The sequence below is a fragment of the Heteronotia binoei genome, chromosome 5 (genome assembly GCF_032191835.1).
Source record: "Heteronotia binoei isolate CCM8104 ecotype False Entrance Well chromosome 5, APGP_CSIRO_Hbin_v1, whole genome shotgun sequence".
In the NCBI taxonomy this organism is placed as follows: Eukaryota; Metazoa; Chordata; class Lepidosauria; order Squamata; family Gekkonidae; genus Heteronotia; species Heteronotia binoei.
Window position 1 is genome coordinate 114,310,134 of NC_083227.1, and position 18,125 is coordinate 114,328,258.

The following is an 18,125-nucleotide window of genomic DNA, read 5'->3' on the forward strand; positions in this document are numbered from 1 at the left end:
GGAGTGCCCAGCGGACATTCAAATCCCCCCCTCCAATTTCTGATAACCCTGAAGCAGGGGGAGGGCCTCCAAACAAGAGGATCCCCTGCCCCCAACTGAGGCTTGGCAACCTTAAAAATACATGATTTCTAGGAATGTGAGAAAAATGTGGAAATGGAAAATCTAGAATATACCTTATCTCTTTGGTGAGGAGAGGGAATTAGAGAGTTTGTTAGAGGGCCTTGCGATCATTTTACCTACAGGCTATCATTCCCGTGGCTTAGCTATACTGACTTGGTCTCTCCCACCCCAGACCTGGTTCTAGAGTTCCATTCTACTCTAACTGTATTGCTCTTCCAACTGCCTTCCAAACTAAACAATTCTCTGTCCCTCCCCCACTTCCTTCAGCTCTCTCACTATCCTGTCCACACTCCTTCCTTCCTCCTTTGCTGTTCTTCTTTCAACTCTTCCTACTTCATGTCACCTTGTTCCTTTACACACCTCCTATGATTACTCATGATTGATAGTGATTCTTATTATGCTCATTGCTTCATCCTAACTGTCCCCTCATTTTCTGTTCTGCCTCAGTCTAAACAGATGCATATTTGAATACCACACACTTCATTGCTGTCATCTCATACCCTTCACTGCTTAGGTGTCATGACAAACAAGTTTTTTTTGTGATCGACAACATGTCAAGCTCAACTTCTAAAGATGCTTCTCCCAAGCTAGGGTCCAGTTCTGCCATAGTTTCCCATGAGGATTTGCCTAAAATTTCTTTGCTGATACATACCATGTCAACTTCAGGCCCAGATTCTGAGGTCTCTTCCACTTTTGCCTTTGAGACAAATGGTCAGGGAGGCCAGGCATTGAAGGACTCCATCTCTGCTTCTGAGCCAGAATGTGAAATCACCACTTCATTTCTGAGTTTCTCCATGTCAAGTTCATCACCAGACTCTAGGGAGTCACTTCAGGTTCCCAAGCCAAAGAACCATCTCACTGCCATTTCGATGTCCATTTCGATGGCAGACCCAAGTCTAAGCTCGGCATCCAGGGACTCGTCTGCTACTCGAAGGCTCATTCCTCACCGTTCTTCATTTGTATCTTTTCCTGACCAGGTTCAGAAACATGTACAAGCCTTTCACCTATCCAATAAGCAGCTTCTGCGAATAAAAGATTCCATGCAGGTAGCCATGGAAAATGGCCTCAAAAAGCCAGTTCGAGGTGGAACAGGTGCTTTACCCATGGTACCCACTTACGTTTGTGCCTTGCCTGACAGCACTGGTAAGTGTATTTTGCATGGTTCCCACAATTACAGTTGCCAAGTCTGAGTTGGAAAGTTCTTGAAGATTTGGGGGTAGGACTTGGGGAGGGTGGGATTTGGGAGGGGAAAGGAGTCTAGCAGAGTGTAATGCCATAGAGTTCATCCTCCACAGCAGCTATTTTCTTCAGGGGAATTAATCTATGTTGTCTGGGGATTAGTTGTCATTCTGGGAGATCTTTAGGCCCTATCTGGAGATTGGCAACTCTACCCACAACTGTTGTCTAGATTCTTTTATAGCTCTTGCAAGGCCGTCACCCTAGGGTTGCCAACTTTTTAAAGACCTCTATACGTGCCTTTCATACCAGTTTGATGTGCAGACAGGAATGGGAGTCTGTGTTTATCTCTCAACTGTGAAGCTTTGGGGTGCGGTCACACGCTCCTTTAGTTCTGTCTTACCCACGATTCTCATTCGGATTTTATGAGCACATACAGACAACCACATCTGTCCCTCAAACGCAATTTGTCAGCATCCTGACTTGCCCCGGTTTGATGTTGGCGCTATTTGACCCCAGAGAAAGTCCAGCCCTTTCCCCCAGAAGTGGCATACATTCGGGTTATTCCTGTTTGGATAGCTCATGCACGATACTGCCCCTTGGAACGTTTGGCATCTGCCATCTGCCCCTCCCACTTTAAAAAAAAAAAGCCCTAGAGACATGCACATGACCAGATCATCGGGAATCTGAGGTGAGGTTTCTGCTTCTCCGATCAACACAGGATCCATGGGAGAACAGGAAAAAAACCCCCTTTTTTCTTCCAGATATCATGTCACTGCCCAATTCCAGGAAAGTAGTTTCTGGCAGTCCCCTAGTTTGAATCTGCAATGTTAATTCCTGGAACTCCCTCCTGCCCACCCCGTGCCTCTGAAGCAACATTTGATTTTCCACCACCCAATGGTTGGACGCATGTTCAATGAAAACCCCACGGCAGGAATCACCATCTGATTGCCCAGCAACTGAATGGGAGTGAGACGACTTTGGATCTGCTTGATCGATTGTGCGCATGCTCCAAGAAAAGAGCATGATAGCATTCCATGTCTGATCATTAAACAATGGGGCAAGATCGGGGCAAGTCTCATTCTTGGATGCTCATCTGATCGGCCCCACTTTGAATCAGTATTCAGTGGTTCAAATCTCAGCACTGCACGCCTGCTTTTAATGTGATGTGTGACCGCACCCTCAAATACTGATTTCTGTTATCAAGCTATGCTTAAAGGCATAAGGCATTGTTTTTCAGTGTTTGTTCTGCTGTCTCCCAGTTCTTAGGGTTGCCGCAACTGCTGTCAAAAATTCTAGTACTGAGAGTTAAGTGTCTGTGTCAGGGCATGTGTGGAGTTCCTTTTACAAAAAGGAACAGGGGAAAAACAGATTTTATGGTTATGTTTCACCTGATTATTATAGATCTGTGCTGAACTCCTGGACAATAGGTAGTTCTGATACTTCTTGCTGATGAGAAAATTAATCTTTTTGTGTATAATAATTTAATATATATTCAGATTTAAAATTATCCCATTGATTAACAAAGATGCTATGCTAAATAAACAAACAAATCCTGGAATACAGTGAATTCATAATTATTTTTACCTAGGGAATGTGGCAACCATAGGAATGAGTGATGTATGGTAGTCTTGTTCTAGGGTTGCCAACTATATTGAGAAATTCCTGGAGATTTTGGTGGGGGAGCCTGGGGGGGAGCCCAGGGAGGGTGAGGTATGGGGAGGTGAGGCACCTCAGCCAAGCATAATGCCACCGAGTCCAAATCAGCCATTTTCTCCAGGGGGACTGATTTCTGTAGTGTGGAGATCATCTGTGATTATGGAAGCACTTCAGAACCCACCTGGATGTTGGCAGTCCTGTCTTGGTTGTCTTCAACCCTTATATTCAGATCTCTTTCACAGAGAGAGGACATTTCCTGGGTCTAGAACTGTCCCAGACTCAGGTGGATGTTGTGTTGTTGCACCTGAGTGGCGAAGAGAAGCAAATGGCCCAGCTGAAAATGCAGAGCTTTCCGATCTCTGCAGAGGCTGTTGATAACAAGGTACAGTTACCCTTCAGCTCACTTGATCCATTCCATTTGTTTTTACAATCATGCTGTTCTTATGCTTTCCCTCTTTTCCATTTTATTCCATTTAAGAGCCCTCTGTCAATTTATAAATACGTTCTTTTCTTCTTTTTGGAACATTCAGCAGAGTGTAGGATTGCCAAGTCCAACAGAAAATATCTGGGGATTTGAGGGGTAGGGTTGCCAAGTCCTGCTTAGGCAGGGGATTTTTCTCACATGTGCAAAGCATGTGCAGAGTGATGACATCATCCGGAAGTGACACCATCACGCTGGGCATGTCACGCCAGGGACACTCTAAGATTCAGGTTAAAATTCTATGGTACCATAGAGGGTGTTTTTTTACTTTTAAATAAGAAATTTATTTTAAAATAATAAAGTTATACAAAACATACAATACAGCATAGGAGGTATCAAATAAAATGCAAGAGCAAATGATACAGAAATATGTGGAACCTAAATGTTAATTAAAATGTAAAGTCAAACTACACATCAAAACAGAAGTTTTAATGTTCAAGTAAAGCATTCACTCAATCTGCAACTTGAATGAGATTTAAATCAGTTGAGGGAAAAGAGAAAGGGAAAAGAAGTAGGATAAGAAAAAATTAAAGGGGAAATTAAAATGTATAGAATTGTTGATACCCACTTCTGTGCCTGGAAAGATAGATTGAGATGGATGGTGATAAGTAAGAGAGCTAAGTAGGTGAGAAGAGAAATTAGAAGTAGATCATAGCCATCTGCGAGGGATTATAATACCATAGAGTTTTTACCTGAATGCTAGAGCGTCCCCCATGCAACGTACATGGCATGATGATTTCACTTCTAGGTGACATCATTGCACTGGGCACATTATGTGATGACAGAGCTCTTTGGGGGCCAGGATCTTCCAGCATCTCGCTCTATGCCAATGGGTTGGGGGGCCCCAAACCGAGGGAACCCCCCTCCCCCCAGACCGCCACCTCCCTGCACCGACCAGCAGCACCTGGAGTCTGCCAAAGCAGACTAGCTGCCTCAGGAGCTGGGCTGGCTGCCCTCTGGCCACCCAGTGGGAGCTTGGCAGCCTATTTGGGGTTAAAGCCAGGAAACTTTGAGGGTGGAGCCAGGAGATGTTCATTCCCTAAAATACGCTTGGGGCTCTTTAGCTTGGAGAAACGTTGACTGCGGGGTGACATGATAGAAGTTTACAAGATTATGCATGGGATGGAAAAAGCAGAGAAAGAAGTACTTTTCTCCCTTTCTCACAATACAAGAACTAATGGGCATTCAATGAAATTGCTGAGCAGTCAGGTTAAAATGGATAAAAGGAAGTACTTCACCCAAAGGGTGATTAACATGTGGAATTCACTGCCACAGGAGGTGGTGGCAGCTACAAGCATAGCCAGCTTCAAGAGGGGACTGGATAAAAATATGGAGCAGAAGTCCATCAGTGGCTACTAGCCACAGTATATTATTGGAACTGCTCTGTATTCTTGGTGCTTTGTGGGGGGCGGGCAAAGTGGAAGGGCTTCTAGACCCACTTGTGAACCTTCTGATGGCACTTGCGGGGGGGTTTTGGCCACTGTGTGACAGAGTGTTGAACTGGATGGGCCATTGGCCTGATCCAACATGACTTCTCTTATGTTCTTAAAATAAATTTTAATAATAAAAAATACAGCAGTGCAGTTCCCCTGATTACAGTCTTCATTTCCTCATCCCCCAGCATAGAATCATAGGATCTTAGAGTTGGAAGGGACCTCCGGGGTCATCTAGTGCAACCCCTACACAACACAGAAACTTCACACATACATCCCCCAGTGACCCCTGCCCCATGCCCAGAGGATAGCAAAATTCTCCAGGATCCCTTGCCTAACTGGCCTGAAGAAAAACTGCTGACTGACCCCAAAGTGGTGATCAGCATTTCTCTGGGCATGTAAGAAAGGGCCACAAGAATGAAGCACTGATGCAATCCTTCCTGTCCTCCTTCTCATGATCTGCCTAATTCACAGAATCAAATACAAAAGCTGGAAGCACACTGCATAGCACTGAAACCTTAAATAAACAATTTGCAAAAGTAGTAATTCAACAAAGTACAACAGATAACAAGGTGTCTATGAATGTGTTTTTACAAATTCAACCATATATCACAAAATACAAAATGATACACCTGCTGAACATTTGCCTGCAGGTATACAAAACAGTTCCAAACAAACTCCACTGAGAATCTTCACAGTATATCACAGTATATATCTTGCAATCCTGAACTGATAAAAACATCAGTGAAGTAGCTACCTTGTCTCCACCAGGACACAGTGCAAATAAAACAACCTAATGCTGATCCTGGATACTCTAGGTGTTTTACTTTAGTTTATTGAGCGTCTGTTTTCACAATAAACAATTTTCGGTATTTGGAACCACTAATTCAAACAGTTCTTTTCCAACAAGGAACAGCAAGTGCTTTGAACTCGTTAAAGGAACCTGGTTCTCCAAGTATCACCTCTCAGTTGTCTCCTCTCCAGACTAAAAAACCCAGCTGATTCAGCTTCCCCTCATAGGACTTGGTCTCCAGACCTCTCATCATCTTTGTTGCCCTCCTCTGGACACACTCCAGATTGTATATATCCTTCTTAAACTGTAGTGCCCAAAACTGAAAACAATACTTGAGGTGAGGTCTAACCAGAGCAGAGTAAAATAATCTCATCACTTCACATGATCTGGACACTATATTTCTGTACAGGGCTTTTTTTTTGCAGAAAAAGCCCAGCAGGAACTCATTTGCATATTAGGCCACACACCCTTGATGCTAAGCCAGCCAGAACTGCATTCCTGTGCATTCCTGCTAAAAAAAGCCCTGCTTCTGTAGATACAGCCCAAAATCACATTTGCCTTTTTAGCCACCACATCACACTGCTGATTCATGTGCTGTCTCATCCTTTTTGTGCATACTACTGCCTAGACAAGTCTCCCTTATCCTATAACGATGCATTGGAATTTTTCTACCTAAAAGTAGAACTTTACATTTATCCCTGTTAAAATTAATTTTATTTTAGCCCAGCTTTTCAGCCTGTCAAAAGCATCCTGTTTCCTGACTCTCTTCTACTGTATTTGCAACCCTACCCAATTTTGTATCATTTGCAAATTTAATAAGCATTCCTTCTATTCCTTCATCCAAATCATTTATAAAGATATTAAACAAAACATGTCCCAGGACAGATCCTTAAAGCACTCCAGTTGTCACTCCTCTTCAAGAGGATGAGGAACCATTCACAAACACTCTTTGGATGCGATCTGTCAGCCAGTTACCAATCCACCTAACAGTAATAGATCCAAACCACATTTTACCAACTTGTCAATGAGAATAATATGCAGAACCTTATCAAAAGCCTTACTGAAATTAAGATAAACTATGTCTACAGCATTCCCCTGATCCTGCAAGATAGTAACTTTAAAAAAAAAAAAGTTTAGTCTGACATAATTTGTTCTTGAGAAATTCATGCTGGCTCTTAGCGATCACAGCTATCCTGTCTAAATGTTCCAAGACTGACTGATTATTTGTTCTAAAACTTTGCTAGGTATAGATGTCAAACTGACAGGTCAGTGGTTACCTGGATCCTCTTTTTTCCCCTTCTTGAAAATGGGTACATCATTTGCCTGCCTCCAATCTTCCAGCACTTCACCTGTTCTCCAAGAATTCTCAAAAATAATGGACAGAGGCTCAGAAACTATGTTCGCAAGTGCTTTTAGTACCCTCGGATACAGTTCATCTGGCCCTGAGGACTTAGTTTCTTTTAAAGAAACTAGGCATTGATGTACTACTCCTATGCTGATCCTAGGCTGCAACTTCCTTCCCTCATCATATGTTCTGTTTTTGCCATGTCGAGCACCATTTCTCTCACAAGAGAAGACAAAGTAGGAATTGAGCAGTTATGCCCTTTCTTCATCACCTGTTACAATTTCACTTCCCTGTCCTTGCAAGGGGCCTATCATGTCCTTGTCTTTTTCATACTTTGTACAGAAGAAAGAACCCTTTTTTGTTGTTTTTAGCATATCTTGTTAGCCTAACTTTCCTAACTCTTTCTCTATAAACACTGATTATTTGTTTATATTCACCAGTTAATAAGACCCTCCTTCCATTTCCGAAATGATTTTTTTTTATTTCTCAAGTCTTTAGATAACTGTTTATGGAGCCACCTTGGCTTCTTTAGTCTCCTCCCATTTGTCCTTCTCATAGGAATAATTTGTGATTGTGCTTTCAATATTTCACTTTTAAAAAACTCCCACCCCTTTTGAATTCCCTTCTCTTTAAATATTTCTGAACATGGGATTTTACCCAGCTTAACTTTAAGTTTGTCAAAATTTGCTTTCCTGATTTCCAATTTATATTTCTGACTACATACAGCTTTTTCCTTCCCCAAGACTGTAAATTCCAAAATCACATGGTCACTACTACCCAGGGTGCCCACCACTTCCGCCTCATCAACCAGTTCTTCCATGTTGGTGAAAATCAAGTCCAGGATAGCAGATCCCCTTGTTTCCTTCTTCACTTTCTGGAAAATGAAGTTGTCAGCAAGACCAGTCAGGAATTTATTTGACCTTTCATTTTTAGCAGAGTTGGACTTCCAACAGATATCCTGGTAACTGAAATCTCCCATGACTATTGTGTCCCTTCTCTTTGAGAACTTTACAATCTGTTGTAGGAGTATCTCGTCTAAATCCTCTGCCTGGCTTGGTGGTCTATTGCAGACCCCACCGTAATATCAATATTATTGCTTCCTTTCTTTTATTTTTACCCAGAAACTCTCAACTGAACTTCTGTTTTCAGATTCAGCTATTTCCTCACAAGCATATACCTCTTTCACATATAATGCTCCACCTTCACCATTCCTTATTTGTCTGCCCCTTTGAAATAATTTTTACCCCTCAGTCTTAATATTCCAATTGTCAGTGTCATCCCACCAGGGGTGGCACTAAGGACTCCTACTGTGCCCACTGCCCTAGACAAGGTGCCCCCTCCCCCCGCCTCCCCTCCCCACTGTACACCCTTCCTCCCTGCCAACTGTGTTTACCTGCCACCACACTGCACTCCCTAGGCCAGTGATAGAGAACCTTTTAGAGATCGAGTGCCCAAACTGCAACCCAAAACTCATTTATTGCAAAGTGCCAACATGACACTGAGTACTGAATACTGAGGTTTTAGTTTAGAAAAAACAACTCATAGTGAAATTAACAAACTGAAAGAACATTTGGTCTGGATAGCATTTGCTTAGGAAACCAACAGACTAGTAACATGTCAGAATGGGAGAATGATGGTGAGAGTGTCATAAGGCAATAAATGGAGGCTGTTCATTGCTCTTTTGCTTGCAAGTCTGGGTTAAACTGAGAACATGTCTTTCCCAGAGGTGTTCCTGTCCACCTAATTTAGTTTTGAACATGTAAACATCATTCTAGTTTGCCATTAGGAAAAAAGAATACATTAAAATATACTATGTTTAGTAGGAGCTGGTGGTTAGGGTGTTCAAATCAGATCTGGGAGGTCCTGATTCATATGCCCACTCTGTTCTGGCAGCTTGTTGGGAAACCTTGGACCAGTAATATACTCTGAGTTAACCCGCCTCATAGGTTTGTTGTGAGGATAAAAAAGAAGGGGAGAGTGTGTCAAACCACTTCAGTGTCCTTTTGGGGGAGGAAGGTAGGGGATACATGATGTTAGTTAATAAATTACGGTAAGTTGATGAAAGGAGTCCACTGATTTATATGGCTAAATCTGAGTCCAACAGCACCTTAGAGAACAAGATTTTGAGAGTCAAAGCTCTTTTATCTAATTGAGGAAGCTCTAATGCTGGAAAGCTTGTGCCCCCTCCCCCAAATCTTGTTGGTCTTTAAGGTGCTCCTGGGCTCGAATCTAGTTGTTCTACTAGGGACCAGCACGGCCAGTCTTGGAAACTTCAGGGATAGTCTGAATTGTATTAACTAGGAAGTCTTATGTGAGAAAGGAGGGCCAGTTTGGTGTAGAGGTTAAGTGCACGGACTCATATCTGGGAGAACCGGGTTTGATTCTTCACTCCTCCACTTGCAGCTGCTGGAATGGCCTTGGGTCAGCCATAGCTATCACAGAGCTGTCCTTGAAAGGGCAGCTTCTGGGAGAGCTTCTCTCAGCCCCACCTACTTCACAGGGTGTCTTTGAGGGGGAGGAAGATAAAGGAGATCATGAGCTGCTCTGAGACCCTGAGATTCAGAGTGAAGGGTGGGATATAAATCCAATATCTTCTTTTTTTAAAACTGAAGCTGCGATCCTGTGCTTGTGTAGAGAGTAGGTGCCACAGTGCTCACTGTAGATTACTTCCGAGTAACCATGGAGAGCAAGCCCAATGAAGAAAGGCTAAGGGACTTGGGGAAATTCAATTCTGGAGAAGAGGAGGTTGAGGGGGGGAGACATGATTGCTTTTTTGAAATATTAGAAGGGCTGCCACTTAGAGGAGTGCAGGGAGCTGTTCCTTCTGGCAGCAGAGGAGAAGACTGGCCTAGGAAAAACTTTTTAACAGTAAGAGTTGTTCAACAGTGCAATCAACCCCCTCACTGGCAGTCTTTAAGCAGCGGCTGGACAAACACTTGTCAGGGATGCTCTGGAAAACCAGAACAGCAGTGCAACCATTCAAAAACAGCTCATCAACAATTTGCCTTATGGTCCCTGTAGCTTGAAAGAGCTCTACTCAGGTACTGCTATCAGAAGCATCATATTTGAAAGCAAAGAAGCCTGCAGTTCCTCCCTTTCCACTCCTAAACCAGAGACGATCCTGGCCGCTGTTTCTGCCAGATGAGTGGGATCCAACATTTCCTGTAATAAACCTTTCAAAAAAAGTCCTTGATTCAAGGTCCTCTCCTCCCCACCCCCACACATCCATGCTCTCTTCTTCCCTTCAGCTTGGACCATGCCACAATAGTTTTGAAATATAAAATGCAACCAGGTCTTGGCCACTTGAAAACATGAAGCTGCCTTATACCCATCTCTCCAGTGCAGGAGTGGCCAAACTGTGGCTCAGGAGGCACATGTGGCTCTTTCACACATGTTGTGTGGCTCTTGAAGCTTGGAGAATGCATTTAAAGTTCAAGTTGCTTTCTTTCCACCTCTCCCTCCCTGCTCCCTCCCACCATCTCTTTTCCTTCCTTCCTTCCTTCCTTCCTTCCTTCCTTCCTTCCTTCCTTCCTTCCTTCCTTCCTTCCTTCCTTCCTTCCCTCCCTCAGACATCTGACGTTCGTGTCTGGTGGCTCTCACACATCTGACATTTATTCTATGTGGCTTTTATGTTAAGCAAGTTTGGCCACCCCTGCCCTAGTGGATCCCAGCTAACCTGCAAGGAATTTTCCTCTGTGTGTTGTGCTTGGGGGCTGCATTGTGGTTGCACCCCCCCATGTCAGAATTCCAAAGGTGCCCACAAGCTCAAAAAGTTTGGAGTGCCTGTTGTCTCTCTGTAGGAGGCCCAGTTAGGGTTGCCAGGTTTGGGTTGGGAAATACCTGGAGATTTGGGGAAAGGAGCCTGAGTTTGGGGAGAGGAGGAGTTTCAATGAGATATGACTCCATAGAGTCCACCTTCCAAAGCAGATATTTTCTCCAGGTGAACTGACCTGTCACCTAGAGATCAGTTGTAAAAGCTAGCAATGTCCAGCTACCACCTGGTGCAGGGGTGGCCAAACCATGACTCGGGAGCTACAGATGGTTCTTTCACAACTATTGTGTAACTCCTGAAGCACCCACCGCCCCATCGGCCAGCTTGGAGAAGGCATTTGTTTCTTTAAATCCTTCTTCAAAACCAAGCCACTCAGAGCCCTCTCTGTGGTCACGTATGCTCCCTGCCCCCCACAAGGCTCAGGTCCACCCCCCGTGGCGCCCCCTGGCCTTCCCTCCCTCTCCGGAGCTACAATGCAGCCGCGCTCTGTGGCCCCCCTTCTCCTCAGAGGTGCGCTGAGCCTTGCTGTGCCAAAGCTGGACCCTACCAGCTTCGATGCAGCCAGCGCACATTCTAACTCTTTGAAGCTGGAAGTGAGGGGGAGCGAAGCCTTCTCCCGCATGGGCTTCAAAGAGTTAGAAGGTGTGCCAGCATCGATGCCAGTAGGCTCCAGCTTCGGCGCACTGCGGCTCAGTGCACCTCTGAGAAGGAGGGGGCCATGGAGCGTGGCTGCATTGCAGCTTCGGGAAGGGAGGGAAGGCAGGGGGCAGCTGTGGGAGCTGCAGGGGATGGAGCTTCGGGCAGGGGAGCAGGGGGGTGAGGGAGCACACGTGCCCACAGAGAGGGCTCTGAGTGCCACCTCTGGCATGCCTGCCATAGGTTCACCATCACTGCCCTATGCAAACAGCCCCGCCCACCTCCAAAATCCTGGCTCATCCCCCATGCTCCGCAGAACAGCCTGGCCGACCAGTGCAGCAAGCGCAGCTGCCACTCACCTGCTGGCCTGGCCAGGTGGGAGGATATGAATCCGGCTCCCCAGTTGCCTTTTGAGCCCAGGAAATGGTGGCGGTGGCTCCTTCTCTGCTTGCCCGCTGGGGGGTGTCATGAGTCCTGACGAGGAGGAGCTGGAAGGGTTAACAGACCTGGAAGAGTTGCCAGCCAGTTCCTCAGCTGAACATACAGCAGCTGGCCCATCAATCACTCTCCAGGCACCAGTGTCAGCTGTTGATGAACAATCTCCTCCAAGCTCTCCTCCTCCCATCTCGAGAGTTCGAAGCAGGCTCTGGAAAGAACTTTCAGAGCGAAGACATGAGGCACGCCAATGCTTCAGATCTCTCAACCCTGAGTTCTAGCAGAGTCACTGCCACCCAGGGAGCAGGTTGATTGAGACTCCCATATAGCTCCCACCCAGGTCCTGGTCACCTTGTGGAAGCAACAAGTCTTTCTCTGGCTTGCATCCACGCTGCTTCCTGATCCTGACCTGCTTGATTTCCTTGGTACCTTGACCTTTTGGCTTTTGGACATTGACTTCTGATTCCGGTTTGTGATTCTGCATTGGTGACTTGGCTCCTGCTTGACGTCCTGGACTTCGACCTTGGACTGGCTTTGGACTCCTGCCTGCCTACACCCTGAGAACATGACAGGGGGGAGCATGCACAAGACCTCCAGCAGACCCCCTTTCTTGGGCAGTGGCAAGGAGGAGCATACACTTGCTGAGTACCTGGTGTTCCTTCAGGGGCTGCTGCAGCAGCACCCTTTGAGCCCCAGGTTCTGCTGCTGCCTTCCAGAGGTGGTGCTGGGGTCCTTGCCACCCCAGGCTGCCCCCATGCCTGCACCTCCCTCATGGGATTCAGAGCGAGGCTGCACTGTCTCTTTCATCCACCCGGGTGCTGGGCAGACGAAAGGGGTGACAGGGCTGCTGTGCCTCTCTCTGAGGCTGTCTCCCCTTGCAGGGACGGCAGCCAGGAGCGAGGCCACACCACCTCTTTTATCTGCCTCCTTTGCCATCTCCTTCATCTATCTCCTTTGTGCGCCAATGATAAGAAGCTGGGCTTGGAGGAGAGCACACACTGGCACATGGTCCCACTGCTCTTAGCTTCCTGGGTCTGTGACCCAGGAAGCCAAGAGCAGCATAGCAGAGGGAGATGGCACCTGAAGGTGCCCTGTAGGCAAGGTGGCACCCAAGGCAGCCGCCTACCTCACCTACTCTCACCCGCCAGCCATGCTGCCTTCTTCCCAGGAGCTGCAGCAAGTGCTGTTGCCACCACCACTGCCTGCAGCATCCTCAGCACCCTCCTTAAAGGCACAGGTGGGAAGCAGTGGTGGTGGTGGGGAAGGGGTGGAGGCTGCCACATGCGCCTGCTTCACCCCCTCTGGCACCACTGACAAATCACTGGCCAGCGTGGGCCATATGTCATCAGGGGATGTTGTGGGGAGCCACGCAGTAAGTCCTCCTCAAGGGCAAGCTCCAGACTGCCACTTCCCTGCACCGACCAGCAGCACCTGGAGTCTGCCAAAGTAGGTTAACTGCCTCAGGAGCTGGGCTGCCTCTAGCCAGTTGCCTGTCCTAGGCAGCCACCTGCTCCACCTACTCCCACGCGCCGCCTATGCATCCCACCAAGTTTCAGTAATGCCTGTTAGATCATAGTCCCCTTCCTGTAGTAGGACTTCTAGTTTCTCCTGCTTGTTTCCCATACTCTGTGCATCAGTGCAGAGACATTTGAATCCATGTTTTATGCACCCTGAGGTTTTCATTTCTGTATGTATCTGCGAGTTAATGTTACCTAGCATATGTGCCACTCCCTGCAAAACTTTAGTGTTCTTATCTCCAGTTATTGCCGTCATACTTGACTTTGAATTATTGTCTCACTCTCCCTTACAATTTAGTTTAAAGCCTCTTTATTAGGTTAGCAAGGCTCTTACCAGACACCTTTCCTCCTGCCTTTGTGAGGTTCAAACCATTTCTCAATAGAAGAGCTTCATCTCAAAAGCGTAATCCATGGTTCAAAAATCCAAACTTTTTCTGATGATGCCATATGTAGCCAGTCACTTATTTACAGTATTCTTCTTTCTATCTTAAGCCATAGCCTTCAACAGGAAGAACTGACAAAAAACACAACATGCACTCCCAGTTCCATCACTTTCTGACCCAGAGCCACATGGTCTCTTTTAATATGTTCCAGGCTGTGCCAGGCAGTATCATTTGTTCCCACATGCATCAGAAAGGATAATGATCCATGGGCTTGATGAGTCTTTGTACCCTTTCTGCAACATCCTGGATGCATGCATCCAGTAGACAGCATACCTCCTGAGATGGCAAGTCCAGTTGGCACACTTTGGACTCTACCCATCTGAGTAGGGAATCTCCAATTACCAGCCCATGCTTCTTCCTGTATTGGGGTGCAAAAGCTCAAGTCTTCTCATCCACAGGGTCCTGAGAAACTTCCTTCAAGCTTTGTGGAGGCTGGGGAAGTAGCCCTTATTCCATTGTTTCAGAATCAGTATCTACAGGAAGATCTGGAACCAGTTGCTTAGCAGCAGAGGCTCAGAGCATCTCCTGATTTTCCTGCTCCTGTAGGTTACATTTTCCCACACACCCTCTTCCTACATTGGGTTCTCCTCCATTCGCTGAGATACCTTTTCCTCTTCCTCCTGCTGTCCTCTCAAGAGTACTTCATGCATTAATCCATGAAGTCCTTACCTTACCATATACACTGTGTGGTCACATGTGGCTCAAGTTCCATATCTTCTCTTCTGGTAGGGCTACCAACTTAAACTTGCTGCAAGTGTAATTGCTGCAAATGCAAGCCTGTAGCACCCCATGAGGCCCAGAGGGCCCAGCCTCCTTGTGGGTTTTATGGGCTCCCTCCCCAAGCCTTGGCTCCCCCCTCCCCCTGGGGACCCCTCACCCCCATCACCTCAGCACATGAAGCAGGTAGCAGCACCGGCAAGCTCTCCCCTGAAGCACTCTGAGCAGAGTTGCTTGGGTGGGCAGGCAGATTCCAAAAGTTGGGTGGGTAGGTGGGCAGCCAGCCCCTCCCCCTGCTCCCAGCAGCCGTTATTCCACCCATGAAGAGCTGGGGGCTCCATGTGCTGCCTTGTTTTCCACCGCCATGAGCCTGAATGGTAAGTTCTTGGGTGGATGGGAGGAGAGGCCCTGAGATTGCACAGGCTGCAAAGGCAGCTAGAGTCCTTTTGGGGTGGGGAGGGAAAGACAGAGGGAGGGAGGAGGGTGGCCAGGACATGTCTCCCCCAGCCAGTGTGTACAAGCCACATGTGTTCCCTTCTGCCCCAGTTGGGGAAGGGCACAGGAAAGTGGGGGAATGGGGAGGGAGCACAGAGATACAAATCAGCCTTCTTTTGAACTTTGGAATTGGAAGTTGATCACTGCAGGCTGAGCTCCAGGAAAGGTAGAAGGGGAATTGGGGCTTACATGCAATTTAAATCACACTGGAGGGGTGGGAGGGAGAGGGGTGGCCCCCAACCTCTCCAGCTTCTTGCTCTCACCCCCATGGCTCCCCCTCCCTCTTTGACTCTTAGCTGTGGGGCTGTGCAAGTATAATTGCTGCAAGTGTAATAGCTGTTACCCTTAGCTGCACTTCCACTAAATGAAAGTGACCACACAAACACACATACCAACTCTCTCACAAAGCAACCAAAATAAGCACAGAATTTACTCACAGAAGTTGTTGAATGTAATCATCTGCTGTATTTCAACTAACTTCTTCAGACTAACAGGAAAATGAAAGCAGAGCAGCCTAGGGGGTGGAGTTTTCCTCCAAACAAACAGAGAGACTTCTCACATGCTTCACGTGCTGACCAGGAAGAACTAAGTGGCTCTGCCTACTCACCCCACCCATTCAGCTTTCCTATTGCTCAGTTTTAGACTGTTATATTGTTTTTAGATCGTTATATTGTCTTATTATATGTGTCTGATTTTAACCTTATATTATTGACTGTTGTTACCCACTCAGAACCCATTCGGGAAAGAGTGGGCTATAAATTGAAATAAATAATTTAAAGGCACACACAGTCCAAAACACAGGCAGTTTGCAGGCTTCTTACAAGCCTGCACAGATTTAAAGTCACAAGGTTGATGTTTGGGTGGGGCCTTCCTTCACCAGCCAGCTGCTGGCAGTGGGGAGGAGCCTGCAAAACCAGGAGATCCCGTGCTGGGACCTGGGGGCTGACAAGCATAGCAGAGTAACAAAGGCAGCCAGATGTGTGTACTGGTTTAAGAAAAAAAGCATTACGATATAAAAGGAGAAAAAAAGGGTTCCATGTTGACTGTTTGGATGCTAAACTTTGTGGGTGTGAGAGAAAAAAGAGAATAAAGATTCCCAACATTCACCTGTGGATGTGTCTAAACACATATAGCACCTCAATAAAACTTGACCAGCCAATGGGCATTCTGCAACTCACATCTTTAAAAATATTGTCACCTTCTCTCTGGAAGGAACTGTGTGCGTAAGATCTCATTGGTCCTAAAACTAAACAGCTAATATTAACATGCATACCTAAACAAGTTAACACTTCCATGACTGAACGATGAACTTGCAAACTCCAACACTTTTGCACCCCCTTATTAAGCCACGCTTTTATCTCCCTCCCTGCTTCTCCTTGCTTTTCAAATGCCTCACCCTGTTCTAGTTCTGTGCCAGAAAAAGCCCAGCAGGAACTTATTTGCATATTAGGCCACACTCCCTGATGTCACTGTTGTTTCACATAGGACTTTTTGTGGGGCAAGACCAGCAGGAACTCATTTGCATTTTAGTACACACCCTCTGATGCCAAGCCAGCCTGCGTTCCTGCTCAAAAAGTAAAATCAAGCCGTTTTTGAGCTACAACTGCATGTTGAGAATCCCTTACCATAAGCTTGTGAACAAGGCCTGTAGAACCAATTCAAAGTCAGTTCTGTCAACTTTGCTGAACTCTCATGAAAATCAATGGGTTGTTGTAACTTAGTCTTTTCCTGCATGGTTTTTTTCTGCGGATTGTGACTCAATCCTGCTTTAGTTTATCCCTTGATTTCTACATGCATTTTTGTGCCTAATTTTCACTTTGTACCCTCCCCCCACCTTTTTTCTGGTTCTTTTAAGATCACTTCTACTTTGATTTTTTTCCTGGAAGCTGATTTGAGACACATGTAACATTTCTGTCAATTTTCTTTGTCCTGTTCACTCCCACCCACTTTCAGCCCACTTTTCTATATTGGACTGTGGTGGTGAAACCACTCCTTCTCCTCCCACTCTGAAGACAAGTGGTTTTGTTTTCTCTTTCCTTTTTAAAAAGCATTAAAATATCAATATATTGCTAGAGTGTTGTAACAGTAGTCTTGACAAGTTCTGTGAATTCTCAGCTTTCTTTCTTTCTTTCTTTCTTTCTTTCTTTCTTTCTTTCTTTCTTTCTTTCTTTCTTTCTTTCTTTCTTTCTTTCTTTCTTTCTTTCTTTCTTTCTTAACTCTGTAGTCTCTGCCCTCATAGATATATGCCTTTTTCCTTATATCTCTTAGGGAAGAGACTATAGACTTTTTTTAAAAATGAAAGCTATGTTTGTAAATTAGAAGGGTTTCCTTTATTTGTCTGTTTGTCTTGAGCAATGGTTGCTTCTGTTTTTTTTGTTTGAAAAATTAATTTTAAAAAATAAAAAAATGAAAACTGGGAATTTAGAGAAATTCCTATTACAATGATCTAGCAATATATTGATATTTGATGTATCTTTAAAAAAAAGAGGTTGGTGTAGGGTTTTTCTGGGCAGGAAAGTAGTTCTGGCTAGCTTGGCACTGAGGGTGTGGCCTAATATGCAAATGAGCTCCTGCTGGGCTTTTTCTGCACAAAAGGCCCTGTGCGAAACAACGGTGATGTCAGGGGGTGTGGTCTAATATGTAAATAAGTTCCTGCTGGGCTTTTCCCACCAAAATAACCCGTGTGTGTGTGCTGTGCTGCCACATGACACCACCAATGATGACAGCACCCTCCCTTGAAAATCCTCATTATTGAGGGCACAGGTGGAAGAAAATAAACTGACTCCACAACTACAAAAATGTAGAGGGAAGGCAGACATGCAGAAGAACCCTGCACAAACTAATTCCATAGCTTGTGAATTGACTCCCAAGAAAATCAGGAGCAACCTGGGCATCAGGGAAAAGGCTTAGTTGTGACTAGCATGTCCATATGTCAATAGAGCTTATGCTTGAGGAAATTCTTTTGGGTCAAGCCCCATTTTTTTATATACCAGGGGTGGCCAACAGTAGCTCTCCAGATGTTTTTGCCTACAACTCCCATCAACCCCAGCCAGCATGGCCAATGGCTGGGGCCGATGGGAGTTGTAGGCAAAAATAATCTGGA

At 45.8% G+C, this 18,125-nt stretch overlaps 1 protein-coding gene across 1 annotated transcript in view; it reads left to right on the top strand.

Annotated features, from left to right (window-relative positions):
* The first annotated feature begins 671 nt into the window (after positions 1-671).
* The window catches only part of HK3 (hexokinase 3), a 41,259-nt gene continuing 23,805 nt past the window's right edge, over positions 672-18,125 (top strand). Inside the window, exons 1-2 of the mRNA XM_060238829.1 lie at positions 672-1,263; positions 3,198-3,337. Coding sequence (XP_060094812.1) covers positions 672-1,263; positions 3,198-3,337 — 732 coding nt within the window. The remainder of the gene's footprint in view (positions 1,264-3,197; positions 3,338-18,125) is intronic.